This window comes from Ailuropoda melanoleuca, chromosome 15 (genome assembly GCF_002007445.2).
Source record: "Ailuropoda melanoleuca isolate Jingjing chromosome 15, ASM200744v2, whole genome shotgun sequence".
NCBI classification, from domain to species: domain Eukaryota; kingdom Metazoa; phylum Chordata; class Mammalia; order Carnivora; family Ursidae; genus Ailuropoda; species Ailuropoda melanoleuca.
The window spans coordinates 14,923,448-14,941,848 of NC_048232.1; the positions used below are offsets into that span (position 1 = coordinate 14,923,448).

The window sequence follows — 18,401 nt, forward strand, 5'->3', positions numbered from 1 at the left end:
GGGCACAATAATAGTTAGGCGCAGGAATGTAGCCCCCCTCTCTCGTTGAAAATTGCTCCCTGTGGAGGGAAGAAGACTTTGACCCAAGGGTTTTGAAAAAGAAGTGAGAACACAAGGGATGGGTTAATAACCCGTTTTATTCTCTACCTCTGATTATTCATGCCAAATTCACCTAACTCTTTAAAGGATACAATTTGGTAAGTTTTTTCATGCTTTTAATTAGATGAAGTAAGAGGGTGGAATATTACTTCATTGATTGATTGATTGATTGATTCATTCATTCATTCAACAAATATTTATCAAGTGCTTCATGTAGCAGACACCAGGAGATAGCACGGAACACAATGCATTCTCTGCCTTCGAACTGATGCCTGAATTATAATTAAGATGACTTTTAATCTTACAGTTGTCTTTGAAAAGCCACAAAAAAAATTAGTATCTGGTGCCCTTGGAACTGCACACTTTTAATTCCTATGAATACTAGTGAATTAACATGAAATCACTCAAAATCAATTCCAGGCGAATGTTTGGCAAACTGAAACTGTTCAAAGCATATACTTAAGTAGTATGGTAGAATTTTAAAGAAAGAACAATTGGTATGTCATGCACACGAAATGGTTTATAACATCTAGAATCCTGTGTCTACAATGCAGTATTTCTTAACAGTTTATTATTAGTGTTATGCATATGCATGCATGATGTGCAAAAGTGGAGTATGCCTGGGAGAAATGAGTACACATTGTAGAGTATATACATTGTGCACATTATTTATAGTAAAGACAACTTATTTAGTCATATTGGCTCCGATCCGACCATGGAGTGAAAAACGAAAGAAATCAGTTCAGGCAACAAAGGAGAGTCCTGATAAGCAAGTGAGAATCTTTAAAAGAAAGTATGTACTTAGAACACTCCCTTTTTTGGGGGTGCCTGGGTGGCTCAGTCATTGAGCGTCTGCCTTCGACTCAGGTCATGATCCCAGGGTCCTGGGATCGAGCCCCGCATCAGGCTCCCTGCTCGGCGGGAAGCCTCCTTCTCCCTCTCCCACTCCCCCTGCTTGTGTTCCCTCTCTCGCTGTCTCTCTCTCTCTGTCAAATAAATCAATAAAATCTTTTAAAAAAGAACACTCCCTTTTTAAAATTTACTAATGTCCACTGACATTTCTTCTGCTATCGCTATGGCAGAGGATAGGAAAGAAAAACTAGAAAGAAAAAAAAAGAGCCTAGATGCTTTTAAACATGTCATTATGGCCGCTTGTCTATAACTTGTCACACTGTGGCCAAATTTTATATAAAGATCTACGCTGGTTTGTAGAGAGTACTCACTCACAGAGAAATACAAACTCTGAATACATTAAAGGTTAAAATTGTGTGATGATATTGGCAGCAGCTTTTCCTCCATCAGTGCAACGTACATTCCTTCTGTGTATGTTCTATGCATGGGATGACAGAGAAACGGGGTACTCGAGTCACACTGCTTAATTTCTGGTTCTGACACCAGCATTTTTGTGTGATCTTGAACAAAGTCACTTAAACTTCTGGTCCTTTGCTCATCTGTCAAAAGGGGTTAAGAAAAATTACTTCTAACCCTTAAACGTTATGTGGATTTCCCCCCGTTATTGTTGATCATGGATTTCCTTTCATTGTAGGACCTATTTAATAAGGAAAAAAAAAGTCCAGACAGAGGTGTGATAGACTGAAAGGTAGCAGAACTTCTTAAAATACAGAAAAAATGCCAAATAAAATGCAATTAAGTTATGCTGGTAATTGATATTTGTGGAGTACTCCAGATTGTACTCTTTAACAGACACTTGGGCAGACCAGCCCACATCAGGGCCAAAGAAGGCACTGGTCCGGTATCCTCTCCACTACATTATACCCACCCAAACCTTCTACCAGTAATTTTTTTTTCTAAAGCAATTTTTCATGACTCTGACACCATTCCCATGAAATGTGACATTTTAACAAATAGGATTGCCATGTCTATGAGATTTATCTTCACTCTTCTCAATACCATCATTCCCTGAACTGTGTACCGCCTTACATGAAAAACGCAACCTCTTTTGTGCTATGTGGCAGCTGGAAAGTTCATATGGTAAAAAGCTCTTCCTAGGGTATATAAACTGTGAAATGTATTTTAAAATAAAGTTTTAATTACGCTTCACAATTCAGAGCCAACTTGTGGTTTTAGTCTAATTTAAACAAGGGTTTTTCTCTCTTGCAGCCATCTGTTCCTTTTGCGTAAGTCTACACTTAAGTCATAATATTGAAAGTGTGACATCATTCCTTCTATGATGTCATTAAACATCTCTGTAAGGTGGGGACCTGTGCAGTCAGGGAAGTGAATAATGTAGGAGGAAGATGCTTATTCAACTGTAGATAATGGTGAATACAATTAATACAGAACAACTTGAATTATTTTTTCTATTGCTTTTCATTCCCAGTTGTTTTCTCATGTTGAAAAAACTGTTGCATAAAAGCAATGCCTTAATACAAAAAGATAAGTGAAGACTTTAAAATGCTTACATATATGGAAGAAACAATTGTGTTCGTGTGAATGCACCATTCTAATTGCAGGTCTGCCTTTGTGTGAAACCAAAGTTTCTGGGCAATATTTAATTGAAATAACAAGTTCTACTTTGTAACCATAGGCAATGTTTAGACCACATATTAAGAACCTGGGGGAAGCTGGAAAGATGACAGAGTAAGGGGACCCTAAGCTTGCCTTGTCCCACAGATACAGCAATAATGCATCAGCGTGAATAACCCAGAAAATGACCCGAGGACTATCAGAACAAACTCCACCGCTGAAAGCCGAGAAAAGGCCCCATCAAAGAGGGCACAAAAGGCAGAGACCACAGCGTGGACAGTGGAGAGCAAAATGGGCTGGCCGTCCTTGGGGGATGGGGTGGCCCTAGGTGAGGAGAGAGAAATAGACTAATACCTGGGGGAGTCTGCACAGGGAAGACAAATCTCCAGAACATTTGGCTTTGAAAGCAAGAGGGCCAAATTTTGTGAGTTCTTACCAGAGCTTAACCAGAGGAACTTGAAACCTGGAATTTTAAAAACTGGACGGCTCAGTTCTGAGAAAGCCGAGAGGGGAATAGGAAGCTGAATTCCTGCCTTTAAAGAGACAGCACAACAAACAGCCCACGAAGATACAGCCTAGAAGCAGAAGTTTGAAAGATGCCTGGAGTATGTGGGAGGGAAAGCTACTTATTCATCTCAGAGCATGTCTGGAGGGGCAGAGATCATTGGAAGACCCCTTCAGGAACAAAAGAGCTGTCAGATGTCATCTCCCCGCCTTGCCCCTCAGCATAAACACACAGCCACCTGTGGGAACCAGCAGGGCACCGCCATCCACTGCCTAACTTGTTTACACCAAGCCCCACTCACCTAGGCTTCAGGGGATCTGCTCGGAGAGCCATGCCAAGACACATAGTAAAAATGGTACAAAGTACTGATTTTTAAAAAATCTTAAAAGCAGCAAAAGGGGCACCTGTGTGGCTCAGTTGGTTAAGCTTCCAACTCTTGATTTCAGCTCAGGTCATGATCTCAGGGTCCTGGGACGGAGGCCCATGTCAGGCTCTGCTCAGTGGGGAGGAGTCTGCTTGAGATTCTTTCTCTCCCTCTGCCCCTCCCCCCTCCCTGAAATAAATAAGTAAATCTTAAAAAAAAAAAAAAAAGGCAGCAAAAGAAGACAGTTACATACAAGGGAAATCCCATAAGGCTATCAGCAGATTTTTCAACAGAAACTTTGTAAGCCAGAAAGGAATGGCGTGATCTCTTCAAAAAGCTGACAGGAAAAATTCTGCAGCCAAGAATACTCTTTCTAGCAAGGCTATCATTCAGAATAGAAGGAGAAATAAAGAGTTTCTCAGATAAGCAAAAGGTAAGGAGTTTGCGACCACTAAACCAGCCCTACAAGGAACATAAAGGAGACTTTGAGTGGAAAAGAAAGACCACAAGTAAGAGTAACAAAAGTAGGAAACATAAAAGCAGTAAAAGTAAGTATATCTGTAAAAATCAGTCAAGGAATTCAGAAAATGAAAGGATGTAAAATATGACACCATATACCTAAAACGTGGGGTAGGAGGGAGAAGAGCAAAAAATGGGTTCAAACTGAAGTAACCATCAACTTAATATAGACTGCTATATGCAGAAGACATTATATACAAACCTAATAGTAACCACAAATCAAAAACCAGTACTACATATACAAAGATAAAGAAAGGAAACCAGCAAACCATTAGAGAGCAAGAGAAGAAAGGATCAGAGAAAATCTACAGCAACAGCCACAAAACAAGTAACAAAATGGCAATAAATACACATGTATCAATAATTACTTTGAATATAAATGACCTAAATGCTCCAATCAAAAGACATAGGGTGACAGAATGGATAAAAAACCCAAGACCCATTTATGCTGCCTACAACAGACTTATTTTAGACCAAAAGACACCTGCAGATTGAAAGTGAGGGGGTGGAGAAACATCATGGAAATGGATGTCAAAAGAAAGCTGGCATAGCAATACTTATATTGGACAAAATGGACTTTAAAACAAAGACTGTAATAAGAGGCAAAGAAGAGGGGCGCCTGAGTGGCTCAGTTGTTAAGCATCTGCCTTCAGCTCACGGCGTGATCCCGGTGTTATGGGATCAAGCCCCACATCAGGCTCCTCCGCTGGGAGGCTGCTTCTTCCTCTCCCACTCCCCCTGCTTGTGTTCCCTCTCTCGCTGGCTGTCTCTCTCTGTGTCAAATAAATAAACAAAATCTTAAAAAAAAAAGAGAGAGAGAGAGAGAGACAAAGAAGAGTACTATCTAATAATAAAGGGGACAATCCAACAAGAAGATATAACAATTGTAAATACTCATGCATCCAACATGAAAGCACCCAAATGCACAAAGCTATTATTAACGAATATAAAGGAAATAATCAATAGTAATACAATAATAGAAGGGGACCTTAGCATCCAACTTACATCAATGGGCAGATCATCCAAACAGGAAATCAACAAGGAAACAATGGCTTTGAATGACACACTGGACCAGATGCATCTAACAGATACAGTCAGAACATTCCATCCTAAAACAGCAGAAGACACATTCTTTTCAAGTGCACTGGAACATTCTCCAGAATAGATCACATATTAGGCCACAAAACAAGTCTCAACAAATTCAAAAAGGTTGAAGTCATACCATGCATCTTTTCTGACCACAATGCTGTGAAACTAGATCAACCAGAAGAAAATATCTGGAAAGAGTACAAATATGTGGAGGTTAAATGACATGCTACTAAACAATGAATGGGTCAACTAAGAAATTGAAGGAATAAAAAATTACATGGAAATGAAAATGAAAACACAACAGTCCAAACTCTTTTAGATGTGGCAAAAGCAGTTCTAAGAGGAGAGTATGTAGCAATACATCTATCTCAAAAAGCAGGAGAAATCTCAATTATGGAACCTAACCTTACACCTAAAGGAGCTAGAAAAAGAAGAACAAACAAAACATGAAACCAGCAGAAGGGAGGAAATGAAATAATAAAGATTAGAGCAGAAATAAATGACATTGAAACTAAAAAAGCAATAGAACAGATCAATGGAACCAGGAGCTGGTTCTTTGAAAAGATCAACAAAATTGATAAACCTCTAGCCAGACTCATCACAAAAATGGGCAGGGGAAGGAGGGAGAAAGGATTCAAATAAACAAAATTAGTAATGACAGGGGCAAAATCACTACCAACACCACAGAAATAAAATGATTGTAAGAGAATAAATATTATGAAAAATTGTACGCCAACAAATTGGAAAACCTAGAAACATACAACCTACCAAAACTCAAACAGGAAAAAACAGAAAACTTTAACAGACCAATTACCAGCAATGAAATTATATCATTAATCAAAAAATCATCAACAAACAAAAGTCCAGGACTGGATGGCCTCACGGGTGAATTCTACCAAACATTTAAAGAACAGTTAATACCTATTCTTCTCAAACTATTCCAAAAAAAATAGAAGAGGAAGAACTTCCAAATTCATTCTATGGGGCCAGCATTACCCATAAACCAGATAAAGATACCACAAAAGATGAGAACCACAGGACAATACCTCTGATAAACACAGATGCAAAAATGCTCAGAAAAATATTAGGAAACTGAATCCAACAATACATTTAAAAAAATCATTCACCACAATCACATGGAATTTATTCCTGGGATGCAAAGGTGGTTCAATATTCCCAAATTAATCAATTTGATTTATCACATCAATAAGAAAAAGGACAAAAACTATATATGATCAGTTCAATAGATGCAGAAAAAGCATTTAACAAAGTACAACATCCATTCATGATAAAAACCCTCAACAAAGTCGGCGCAGAGAGAACATACCTCAACATAAAAAGGCCTTATATGAAAACCCCACAGCCAGCATCATACTCACTGGGGAAAAGCTGAGAGCTTTTCCCTTAAGTCAGGAATAAGACAAGGATGTCCCCTCCCACCACGTCTATCCAACATAGTACCAGATGTCCTTAGCGACAGCAATCAGACAACAAAAAGAAATAAAAGATATCCAAATTGGTACGGAAGAAGTAAAAGTATCACTATTTGCAAATGACATGATACTATATCTAGAAAACACTAAAGACACCACCAAAACACTACTAGAACTGATAAATGAATTCAGTAAGGTCGCAGGATACAAAATCAATACACAGAAATCCATAGCATTTCTATACAGTAATAATGAAGCAGCAGAAAGATATTAAGAAAACAATCCCATTTACAATAGCACCAAAAATAATAAAATACCTAGAAATAAACTTAGCCAAAGAGGTGAAAGACCTGTACTCTGAAAACTATAAAACACTGATGAGAGAAATTGAAGACAACACAAATGGAAAGGTATTCCATGATCATGGATTGCAAGAGCAAATATTGTTAGAATGTTCATACTCCCCAAAGCAGTCTACAAAGTTAATGCAATCCCTATCATAATACCAACAGCATGTTTCACAGAACTAGAATAAGCAATTCTAAAATTTGTGTGGAACCAAAAAAACCCTCAATAGCCAAAGCAATCTTGAAAAAGAAAAACAAAACTGGAGGCATCACAATTCCAGATTTCATGTTATGTTACAAAGCTATAGTAATCAAAACAGTATGGTACTGGCACAAAAACAGACACACAGATCGTAGAACAGAATAGAAAGCCCAGAAATAAACCCATAATTATATGGTCAATTCATCTTTGACAAAGGATAAAAGAATATGCAATGGGGAAAAAACCCCAGTCTCTTTAACAAATGATGTTGGGAAAACTGGACAGCTACATGCAAAAGAATGAAACTGGGCCACTTTCTTATACCATACATAAAAATAAACTCAAAATGGATTAAGGACCTAAATGTGAGACCTGAAACCATAAAAATCCTAGAAAAGAACACAAGCAGTGATTTCTCTGACATTGGTCATAGCAACAACTTTCTAGATATGTGTCCTGAGACAAGGGAATAAAAGCAAAATTAAAACACTGGGACTACATCAAAATAAAAAGCTTCTGCACGGCAAAGGAAACAACCAGAAGAACTAAAAGACAATCTACCGAATGGATAAAGATATTTGCAAATGAGGTATCCGATAAAGAGTATCTAAAATAAAGAACTTACACAACTTACACACACACATGCACACACACACAACAATCCAATTAAAAAACAGGCAGAAGGAATGAACGCACCGTTCTCCAAAGAAGACATCCAGTGGCCAACAGACACATGAAAAGAAGCTCAACATCACTGAACCATCAGGAAAATGCAAATCAAAATCACAATGAGGTATCATCTCACAACTGTCAGAATAGCTAAAATCCAAAAAGTCAAGAAACAACAAGTGTTGGTGAGGATATGGAGAAAAAGGAACCCTCGTGCACTGTTGGTGGGAATGCAAACTGGTGCAGTCATTGTGAAACAAAGACTATGGAGTTTCCTCAAAAAATTAAAAATAAAACTACCCTACATTCCAAGAATCACACTGCTGGATATTGACCCAAAGAATACAAAAACACTAATTCGAAAGGATATATGCATCCCTATATTTACAGCCATTATCTACAATAGCCAAACTATGGAAGCCGCCCAAGTGTCCATCAATAGATGAATGGATAAAAAAGTGGTATATATATAATAGAATATTATTCAGACATAAAAAGACCCCACAAAATCTTGCGATCTGCAACAACATGGGTGGATTTAGAGGGTATAATGCTATGTGAAATAAGCCAGTCAGAGAAAGACAAATACCATATGACTTCACTCATATGTGGATTTTAAGAAACAAATGATGGAAAAAAAGAAGGGAGACACAAACCAAAGAAAGAGACTTCTAACTAGAGAACAAACAGATGGTCACCAGAGAGGAGGGAGATGGGGGGGATAAGCAAAATAGGTTAAGGGGATTAAGGACATACTTATCTTGTGAGCACGGAGTAATATATAGACCTGTTGAATCACTACATTGTACATCTGAAACTAATACAACACTGTATGTTAACCACACTGGAATTAAAATTAAAAAAAAAAAACTTGCCTCATTCTATTTAGTTTCTATTTTGGCATTAAAAATAAATTAATTGAAATTGATCAATTGAGAATTTTTCAGATTTATAAGATGCAACTGCCATTAGCAATATAGGAATATATATGAATAGTGTTTTAGAATTATATTAATGTTGGATTTATTAAATTACAGCAATTTACATATTAATATCTTTGAAACATTAGATGATAAATATTTAAACCTTCATAGGTTATTACATGGATGGTTAGTTCTACGTGAGCTTCGTAATTCTCTTAAGCAGTTGTTGAAACACTCCTATAAAATAACAAAGAATCCCACATAACGCTATCTGTACAAATATCCATTCTTTTAAACTGAGGAATTCAGTGGGAAGAGAGACAAAGTTTTTTTTGGAATTACTTTGTGATAAATAATTTTAAAAATAACCAGTCTTTGAAATTCAACTTTGTTTTTATAAATCAGTTGTATATACATCCATTTATTATTGTATTTGTACACCAACTCTAAAAAAATCACTTGGGGAAGTTCATTAGTTTTAGCATTGAATGTGTCCTGTGCTTCTCTCTGCATCAGGCCTGGAGCTAGTCTGATCTCACATTAGTGCTGCTAAATCATGGTGCTAAGTCTCTAGGCCCAGGAATTCAGATTGTAATGGCTGACGGATTACCGCACAGTCACAGCACAGTGATGGAAAGTACACTAAAATAGGAGTAGGGATACCTGGGGTTTTGATCACTTAAAAGATCCAAGCTTTAGTTTCTTCATCTATGCAATAATGATAATATGTGGCATAATTATTTCACCAGTGGGTTGTGAGTTTCAGAACTGGCTCCTCCCATGCTCTTGGTATCATTTAATAACACCAACATCTAATCAACTGCCCAAGACAGGCCCTTGATTCTCCTTCTCCATCGCTGTCACTATGGGGATAGTGACTCATCACTTACTCTTCCTGCTGTTTGCCCTATTCTTGTCAAGGACAGCATCATTCACTCAGATGTTAAATTCCTCCCTTCCCTGCACCCTCACATGATGAAACCTGTCTACCTCACTAAGATCTCCAAATACGACCCCTCCTATCCAGTCCTCTGTTGTTAACTTAAGTCAGGCCCTCATCTGTCATCGGAACCACTATAATAGTCTCCAAACAGGAATCGCTCCCTTAGCTTTGTCCAAGTGGCCAACATTTTGATCTTTCCAAAGAAAGATTATTCCTCGATCCTGATTTACAGCTCTTCAAGGACCCCTTCACCTTCAGCACAAAATCCGGACATCTTGGTCATGTGGTTTGCACCCATCCCTCCATCTCATCTCCCATTATCTCTAGCACACACACCAAATTTGGGCTAATGGCACACAGACTGTGACGCTGAGTGCCCCGTGCTCATTGTTCTTACATGCTTCTCACACAAGCTAGTCCCTCTGCTGTGAAGACTCCATTCTCACTTATCTACTTGACAGAATCTTTCTTCAATCTGCAGCTCATGAGAGATTTTCTTCTTTACAAAGCTCTTCCTGAATGAGCCAAGCAGGGTCTGTTATCTCTTTCTCTGAGCCAGCCCAGTTCCTAGCAGTACTTTTATTATTTTTTTTAAATATTTTTTTATTATATTATGTTAATCACCATACAGTACATCCCTGGTTTTTGATGTAAAGTTCGATGATTCATTAGTTGCGTATAACACCCAGTGCGCCATGCAATACGTGCCCTCCTTACTACCCATCACCGGTCTATCCCATTCCCCCACCCCTCTGAAGCCCACAGTACTTTTATTATTACACTCAGTAGGTCTGTAAAACAATTATTTGTTTCCACCTCTCTTTTTTCTAATAGACACTGAACTTCTTGAAGGTGGGACAGTGTATTATTTGTCTTTGTTTATCCAGCTAATACGTCATACATAAGTTGATGAACAATAATTCCTTATAGGTGGATGGAGAGGTGAGTGGATGGATAGATGGATGGTTGATTCTACCCTCATGCACTTTAGCTCTGATAATCACAGCTTTATCTTCAGTAACAAGATTCCTTCCTTCTCTTTCTTTTTTTTTTTTTTTTGTTCTCTCAACAGGTGTTCTTCCTTATCATCCATCCCTCAACACCTGAACCCCACCAACCTTTCTCTGAATAGGCTTCTATTCAATAGGCTCCACACAAATGAGTTACTCATTGTTCTTTCATAACACTTTGTATTTAGTTGTACTAAAAAAAGCTTTCAACACTTTTAATTGTAATTATTAGATTAAATACCTATCTCCTTCCCTTAGACTTTACATTCCTTAAGTCAGCAGCTCAAATTTCTTCCTCAGATCTTATTCCCAGCAGAGGCTAGCACAAGGTAGGTGATAGTACAAGATAGTAGGTGCTTGCTGAATTAATTCATGAAGGTGTGCCTCAATGTATGAAATGAAATCATGTATTTGAGAGTTCTTTGAAACTGGAAAGCCCAAGACAAATGTTAGATACTGTTATCATCTTGATCACACCCACGAATCATATCCTTTCCTCTGCTCCTTACTTCTTTCTACCTAGACAGCCCACAGACCCTCATCTAAATTATCACTTCACACAGACTTCCTTGCTCCCACTCAGAATACATTTTGACATTAAACCAAACCCCTCAGCACTTGGATAAGATCTAGAATATAAAGAGGTTTGAAAAACAGAATCAACTCTCTTGTGATTTAGTACCAGCCTTAAAACGCTAGTAAATGATAACTGTATTCTGAAAAATATCGCCAGATCACTTTGGGTACCATTTTTTTTCGCTGATGGCAGTATGTTTGTCCTAAATTTGTGTCTGTTCCTTATATAGAGAGAATTTGTTTATTAGTTAGGGAGCAAAAATATAAAACATGCAACAGAAGAAATTGTGTGTGTGTGTGTGTGTGTATATATATATAATATGAATGACAAGAACAAATACTTGATACAAAAATTTCATCTTCCCAGAAAATTCCAGGATATTTTACAAACGACATTGCAATCACTTCAACCACCTTGAAGAAGGGACTTTCTCCAGTGCAAAAGGCAGTAGCCTCTTTATACCTCAAAATCACCCTGTTAGGGCAAGATGTGAAAAATATTTACCTTAAAGGTTGGGGAAGATTGGAATAAGAAAAAAGATATAGAATATGGAATGAGCAGAACTGGCTGGAGTTGACACCTCAACTTATCTGAGAAGTGCTGTGAGATCACTGACGACTGGGAGGGGCAGGACCTCTGCTAATCCTCATGTGAAAGACGTCTAACCGAGTGCATTTTCCCATGGTACCATTCTGACATTTGGGGTCAATCCTTTCTCCCAGTGAAAAAAAGTCACTTGCATAAATGCAAGTTCAGTAGCACCTTGACAGTCCCTGGAAGTCATCCAACTGAATGCCAATTTAATGTGGTTAAGTCACCATGTTAGACATTTACGGTGCAGGGTTGCTCAAAGATGTCTTTGTGGTGGGGTGCACTGCTCCATAGATGGGTGCTGGTGAGAAGGAATGGGCTCACTGAACATGGGTGATGCTCCCATCACAGAAGGGGCAGAATGGCCCAAGAACATGGCTTCTGACTCAAACACTGGCTTTATTCTCGACCTGTCATTTTGGAAGTTGAGTTACTTAGCTTTTCTGAGTCTTAGTTTCCTCATCTGTGAAATGGGGATGATCATACCTTCCTAATATGGTTTTTGCAAGACTTCAATGAGATAGGGCTGTTTTAAATACCCGACGACTATTATGTGTTTATTTACTTATTTATTTTTTGCCTCCTCTATCTCTTCCATCCTATCCCCCATTAACATCTCATACAAACTCTGGGTTTTTTTCAGGACTTTCTTTTGAAAATTGTGTATGATCGCTGATGCTATTTTTTTCCCCATGGATTTTGCACATCAGTAAGGGGAATGAAAGTGAATTCATTTCTCAGTTTCCTTCACACTAATGTTCAGTTATCCAGAGGGTGTCACATCACCAAATGTCAGTAAAAATAATAATATATAATGCATAATATATAGTATGTAATATATAATGTATGATTCCATCTATCTATCTCCTGGCTTTTTAATGATAGCAAATTTGTCAACTTCGTTTTCTAACTGCATTTTCCAAATGTCCAAAATATCAGCTTTTGCTCCTCTTCTAAGAATTCTTCTCTCCATGTGACTATGAAATTTTTAAAAGGACCATTCCCCTCCACTGAGATAATACTCTTTTCTATGTGTTGTTCCACATAATTAGAATTCCCAGGGGTTACTTTAGAAACTTACACGTGCTGATGAATCTTATTAAACATGTTAGCCTTCCTCTAGAAAGATATCTTCATCTATGGTGATATTCTTCAGATAACATTGATAATATAGGAAGCATTTATATAAAATTGATATCTGGAGAATTGGATCCCTACATTCCCCATTCCTGTCTTAGATGAGGCTGTTATAAGACCACACCAAAGGGATCACAGATAGCCTCATGGGTCACTGCAAGGCCTTGGCTTTTTCTCTGAGGGAAATGGGATGTCACTGGTGAGTTTTGAGCACATGAGAGACTTGATCTGACAGTCGTAGTGACAGCACTTTCGTCACTATATTTGAATTTGTAGATTGTATATTTGTAGTAGAACAAAGGCAGAAAAGCAAGGAGAGCAGTTGAGAAAGAGATGGTGGTGATTTGGACCAGGAGGGTAGCAGGAGAGGTGGTGACATGGCCAGATTCTGGTCACATTTTGAAAGTTGAACCAAAAAGCTGTCCCAGTCGGCCAGATGTGTAGTGTGAGATGAGGAAAGCAGTCAAGGATGACTATAAGGTTTTTAGCCTGAGCAAATGGATAGATGGAGTTGCCATCAGCCAAGAGAGAGAAGGGTGTCAGAACAGCTGGTTAGGGTTAGCCCTCCCAAGATGAAGGCTCTAGCTTGAGACCTGTTAAGCTTGAGCTGTCTATTAGACATCCAAGTGGAGATGGCAAACAGGCAGTTAGTTATGCAATTCTGGACTTCAGGAGAGAGGTGTGGTCTGGTGATAGAAGACCCTTTACATAAGCCCCTTCATATTTGTAAGGGGCTTAGAGCAATGTCAGAAAGATATTGCTAGTGAGAAAGTAAGCAATGGTCAAAATTAATACAATTCTTTCTCCTCCTCTGACCATGCCATTCGAATTGTCCAATATAACTGTAATGGTCAAATCCTGCCTACTCTATGTATTTATACTCTGAGCTAACAAAGAAATTTACAAAGTATCCTTCCTTACTTTCCAGGTTTATCACTGCCTTGCCCCCATGCTACCTTTTGATGGGAAATTCCCCATTGTTCAAGTGTATTTTGTGGGGAGGGAATTAAAGTTCGAAATAAAGATTAAAACAACATTATGTGTGCTGTAGTCAGTGTAATTCTGGAAAATGTCCTTTGAGCACAAACTGTTTGGCAGTAGGAGAAGTGATAGAGAATGATGGTTAAGACAGCTGATTCTAGCATTGAAATGAATTCATATTCAACACATCACCTTGAATAAGTCTCTAATCTCTCACTTCTCCAATTCTCCATCTGTAAAACTGAGATCAGTGGGATTATGGAGACTATTAAATGGGGGTAATAGATATAAAGTGCTTAGCACAATGCCAGACATGGGTAAGTTCTTATAATTTTCAGCTATTATGATGATAAGCAACTTTACTTTTTGTTTTCAATTGTAACTAAGACTACAAATTTTCCTATGGCTTTTCATTTACCATAGATGTTTCATTGAATACCTATTTCCACATATCACTTAAAATTAACAAAACTTAGTCTCAAGGCATTAGGCCAAAGGAAGGAAAAAGATATTAGAAACAGAAATAGGAGTCTAATCCAACGTGCTATTGGCACCTTCACCCCCTGCTTGTCTCCTCACCCACCCCCAGCACCTTGCCCATCTTACTAATTAACGAACTGAAGGAACTGACTCAAAAGAAACACACTAAACCTCCCTCTTCCCTCTTATGTTATTTTAATTGTGTATATTTTGTTTTTAAGCATGGTTCTTTGGGGGAAAACACAATGTGTCTACTATAGAAAAACACATTCTTTTAGGCAAGTAATTTTGGAAGCAAAAGACGGTCTCTAGGGTAAGAAGATGGAAAAGGAGTGGTATTAGCAGAAGATAGCACAGAACGAATGCACATTTTAGACTATAAAAGAAAGATATTTTAGCCTCCCTGCCTAAAACAACAGGGTGCACTATCGGTTATGCTGAACTGTTGAATAGAATAAAACGGAACCAGCTACAATATGACTGCTCAGAGTGAAAGTCAATAGTCGGCTCCTAGGTAGCATCCCAAGACAGCAGAAACCTCTCGCACTCATGACACACAGAGGCTTAATTGGTCCTTCTACGGTTTGGAAGAAAGGCCTTGAAAATACTTCTGACCTCTTTGAAGCAGATTTATAGACATATAATAGTGCCTTAATCCTTGCATCCTGGAATTGCCAAGGTAATAGAATATCCGTGGGTAAAAGCCTAGCAAGACAATGATCATCTGATATTCCAACTCTGTGACAGGCTGGTTTGGGATTTCAATCACTTCCGTTCTCTGCACCCTGAACTCCCTTCACACAATGTCTAGGGGGTATATTTTTGCTTCACATTTTTTCCATATTGTCTCCCTTCCTCCCTCCCTCCTTCCTGCCCTCTCTCCCTCCTTTCCTTTCTCCCTCCCTCCCTCCCCTTTCCTTCCTCCCATCCTTCCTCCCTTCCTTCCTTCTCTATGTGTTTGAATCTCTACCATGGTAGTTTTGGGGTTAATTTCATGCATCCCTTTTTACTTGTTATCATCTGAATTTCTGGAGATCAGCTACTCTTGCTCTGGACTCTGCTCCCGTCTGTAGCTGGTGCTTCTCTTATACACCTCTCCTTTCCTGTTCATTTACATAGTCTCACATCATTTAAACAGTGCTATTCTTACTATGATCTCTAGAAATGAGAAGACACCCATAAAAATTGTCATGAAATGATAAATCCTATTTAAAAACTAGGCACACCAGATCAGTTATCTGTAGGAGTGTTGCCCCTTTTTGAAAAGTGGCAATGATATTCACAAATGATGATATATCCCAATACATTGGAATTAATTTTGGAACCACCTCATGATCTTCACAAGAAAATCACCCAATTACCTTACCTTAGCTTCATATTTTACCCAGATTAGTATTACTCATCTAATTCGCCGGATTGATGCCAAATTCTCTTTGATAGCTTCCAGAGTTCATAGCCTTCCCAGTCCTATGAAGGATTTTCAAAAGAATATGGGACATATCCTGAAGACAAGTCTGAAGGAGAATTACAAAATTGTTTTTGAGTAATGGCAGCATACTTAAAATGGCTATAGTTCCCAAGTACTTTAGAAGGGAAAACTCCCTTTTAGATAAGGGTACATTCCCTTATTTCTGTTAACAAATTGCATTTACTATTTTATAGTTACATCATAAGAGCCAACTCAAAAGTTCTGTCACTTTAATTATGTTTCAGTACACAGTGCACTTAGAACTTTTAATCTGTATACGTGGAAGATACGCTCTTAATAACAGTGTGTCTGTCTTATTGCCTCTAGGACTATACTTGATAAAAAGGAACTACTAGAGTTTGCTCAACTTGGCTGTTACTTGGAATATGATCTCTTTGGGACCGAACTCCTTCATTACCAATTCAACCCGGATATTGACATGCCCAATGATAATAAAAGAATTAGAAGGTAAATATGAAATCTCTGATAGCATTCCCTTTTACCAGCCCCTTTCGATTCATATCTGGGTGGGTATTAGCAAAGATTCGGAAAACAGTATGCAGGCGGAACCAGAGACTTGCAGAAAAAAGTATCAATGCTGTTGCAGGGAGAAAATCTCTATATATTATTTCAAGAAGCACATGAGTCATCCTAAGTAGGCAAAAGCTTAGCAGAGCCTTAGAAGTTCAGTGCAGATGGGCAGCTGACAAGAAACAGATAATACTTAACCCCTGCCATGACAATAAGAGTACAAAAATGTTTTCCTCTTTTTATCCCTAATGAAGTAAGCTGTTTCTTTCCCGTGTTGCCCACACTGAATTTCTGAAATGCTTTATCAAAAATATTCACCACGGAGATGATTGAAACTTAAATGCTATAAGTCAAAATGTCGAAAGACCAAACATCATAGAAGATGTAACCCCTCAAAACTGTCCAAGCAAATGATTGTACGAGTCATTCTCTGCAGCCAAGTGGAAAATTTTTGAAGTTAAGGGCGGATGACTACCTGGTTTGTCTTGGTTACACGGTGATGTGAACCCTGAATGCACGACATTAGGGAATCTGAGAGGAGAAACAGATTTGGGATTAACAAGGATGACTGGTTTGGGAATATCGAAGAGTTGCTTTCCACTGGAGCCATGGATAAGGGTGTGAAGCTCAGGGCAGAGATCTGCACTCAGACATAAATGTGGGCATCTTTGGTCTGTATGTCATGGTTGGCAGCGTGGGAACGAATGAGATCACTCAGAGAAGAGAATGAGGACAGAACCCTGGGGAACACTGATATTTAAGGAATGGACTCAGGAACAGTCACTCAAGGACGGATTGAAAAGTTTTCAAAGTGAGAAGAATATCAGGGAAATGTGTTGTGTTGGGAGTCGGTGCAGGAGAAAATTTCAAGCAGAAGGGCTTGGACACCTGACTGGTGGCAGGCATCAAGCAAGGTAAAGACTGAAAATTGTCCGTTGGATTTCATAGTCTGGAGATTCTCTTGCACAAGCAGTAAATGCAGTCTCCATAAACAAGGCTTGAGGAATGAGGAGGGGGTAAGGAAGAGGAGAGAGAATGTGGAGGGTACTCTTTCAAGAAGCTTGGTAGTAAAGGGAGGCAGGGGTGTAGGGTCAAAGCAAGAAGCCATGACAGGATCAAGGGAAGGTTCTGTTAAGAGTTCAGCAATGTTTATGTGCCTGAGAGCAAAAGCAGAGAGACAGAGACCAAGACAGAGACAAATTCCAGAAAGCAGTACTGATTTTACAGGGCTGTTACGGAATTTATATGAAATAAAGTATGCAGAGATTTTATGAGTGTCTGGTGCAGAATATGAAAATAGTCAATCGATGCTAACTTAAAACAATCTGGAGAGGAGCTACAGAGCAAGGCTTCTAAGGAGACAAACAGATGGAATCCGGGACGCAAACAGAAAGTTGGTTGAAAGGGATAAGGCGAGCAATGGGGTGAATGCAGAGAGATGTCATAGCGAGAACAGGAAACTGAGGACATATGGCAACACATGTTTGGTAGTGTCCCTGTGAAGTAGACATGGTTATCTTTGGAGAAGGAAGGAACAGATTCAGAGCAGGACCTCGTAGAAGAGGAGGAAGCCTGGAAATGGATGTTGAGGGAATGAAAGAGAGAGACACTGATGGGACGTGTCAAGTGTGAGACCCAGGTGAGACTCAAGATCATGACTGCATGACTGTACAGTGGTACAAATGCACACGACATGGTGATTATTTCCACCCAACATGTTGTGTATTTTGGCAGTAAGACCAACGAAGCTTTGAGGAGAAGCAGAAAATGTGAACAGTTAGAGAGACTGAGGGTAGGGATTCTGTCTTCAAAAATATGGCTGACAGGGGAACAGAGGTGGGGTTGAGTGAGGGTCACGAGGTCCAAGCTGGAGGAAAGAAGGTGTAGAGAAAAATGGGAAGATGTAAGAATAATATAGCAGAGGCAAATAACCGGAAGCTGGAGTGGGGGAATGTACACAGAGGAGGTGAATGAAAACATGGAGGGATGTAACGTGGGGTCAGAGTGGGAACCTGAAGATCAAGATTTCAGAGAAGGAAGCAGTCT

At 38.9% G+C, this 18,401-nt stretch overlaps 1 protein-coding gene across 3 annotated transcripts in view; it reads left to right on the forward strand.

Moving 5' to 3' along the window:
• PTER (phosphotriesterase related) overlaps positions 1-18,401 on the forward strand; it is a 37,479-nt gene that overhangs the window by 14,659 nt on the left and 4,419 nt on the right. For all 3 annotated transcript variants that reach the window (XM_002918626.4, XM_019799040.2, XM_034644154.1), the window contains exon 4: positions 16,152-16,292. In XM_002918626.4, coding sequence (XP_002918672.2) covers positions 16,152-16,292 — 141 coding nt within the window. The remainder of the gene's footprint in view (positions 1-16,151; positions 16,293-18,401) is intronic.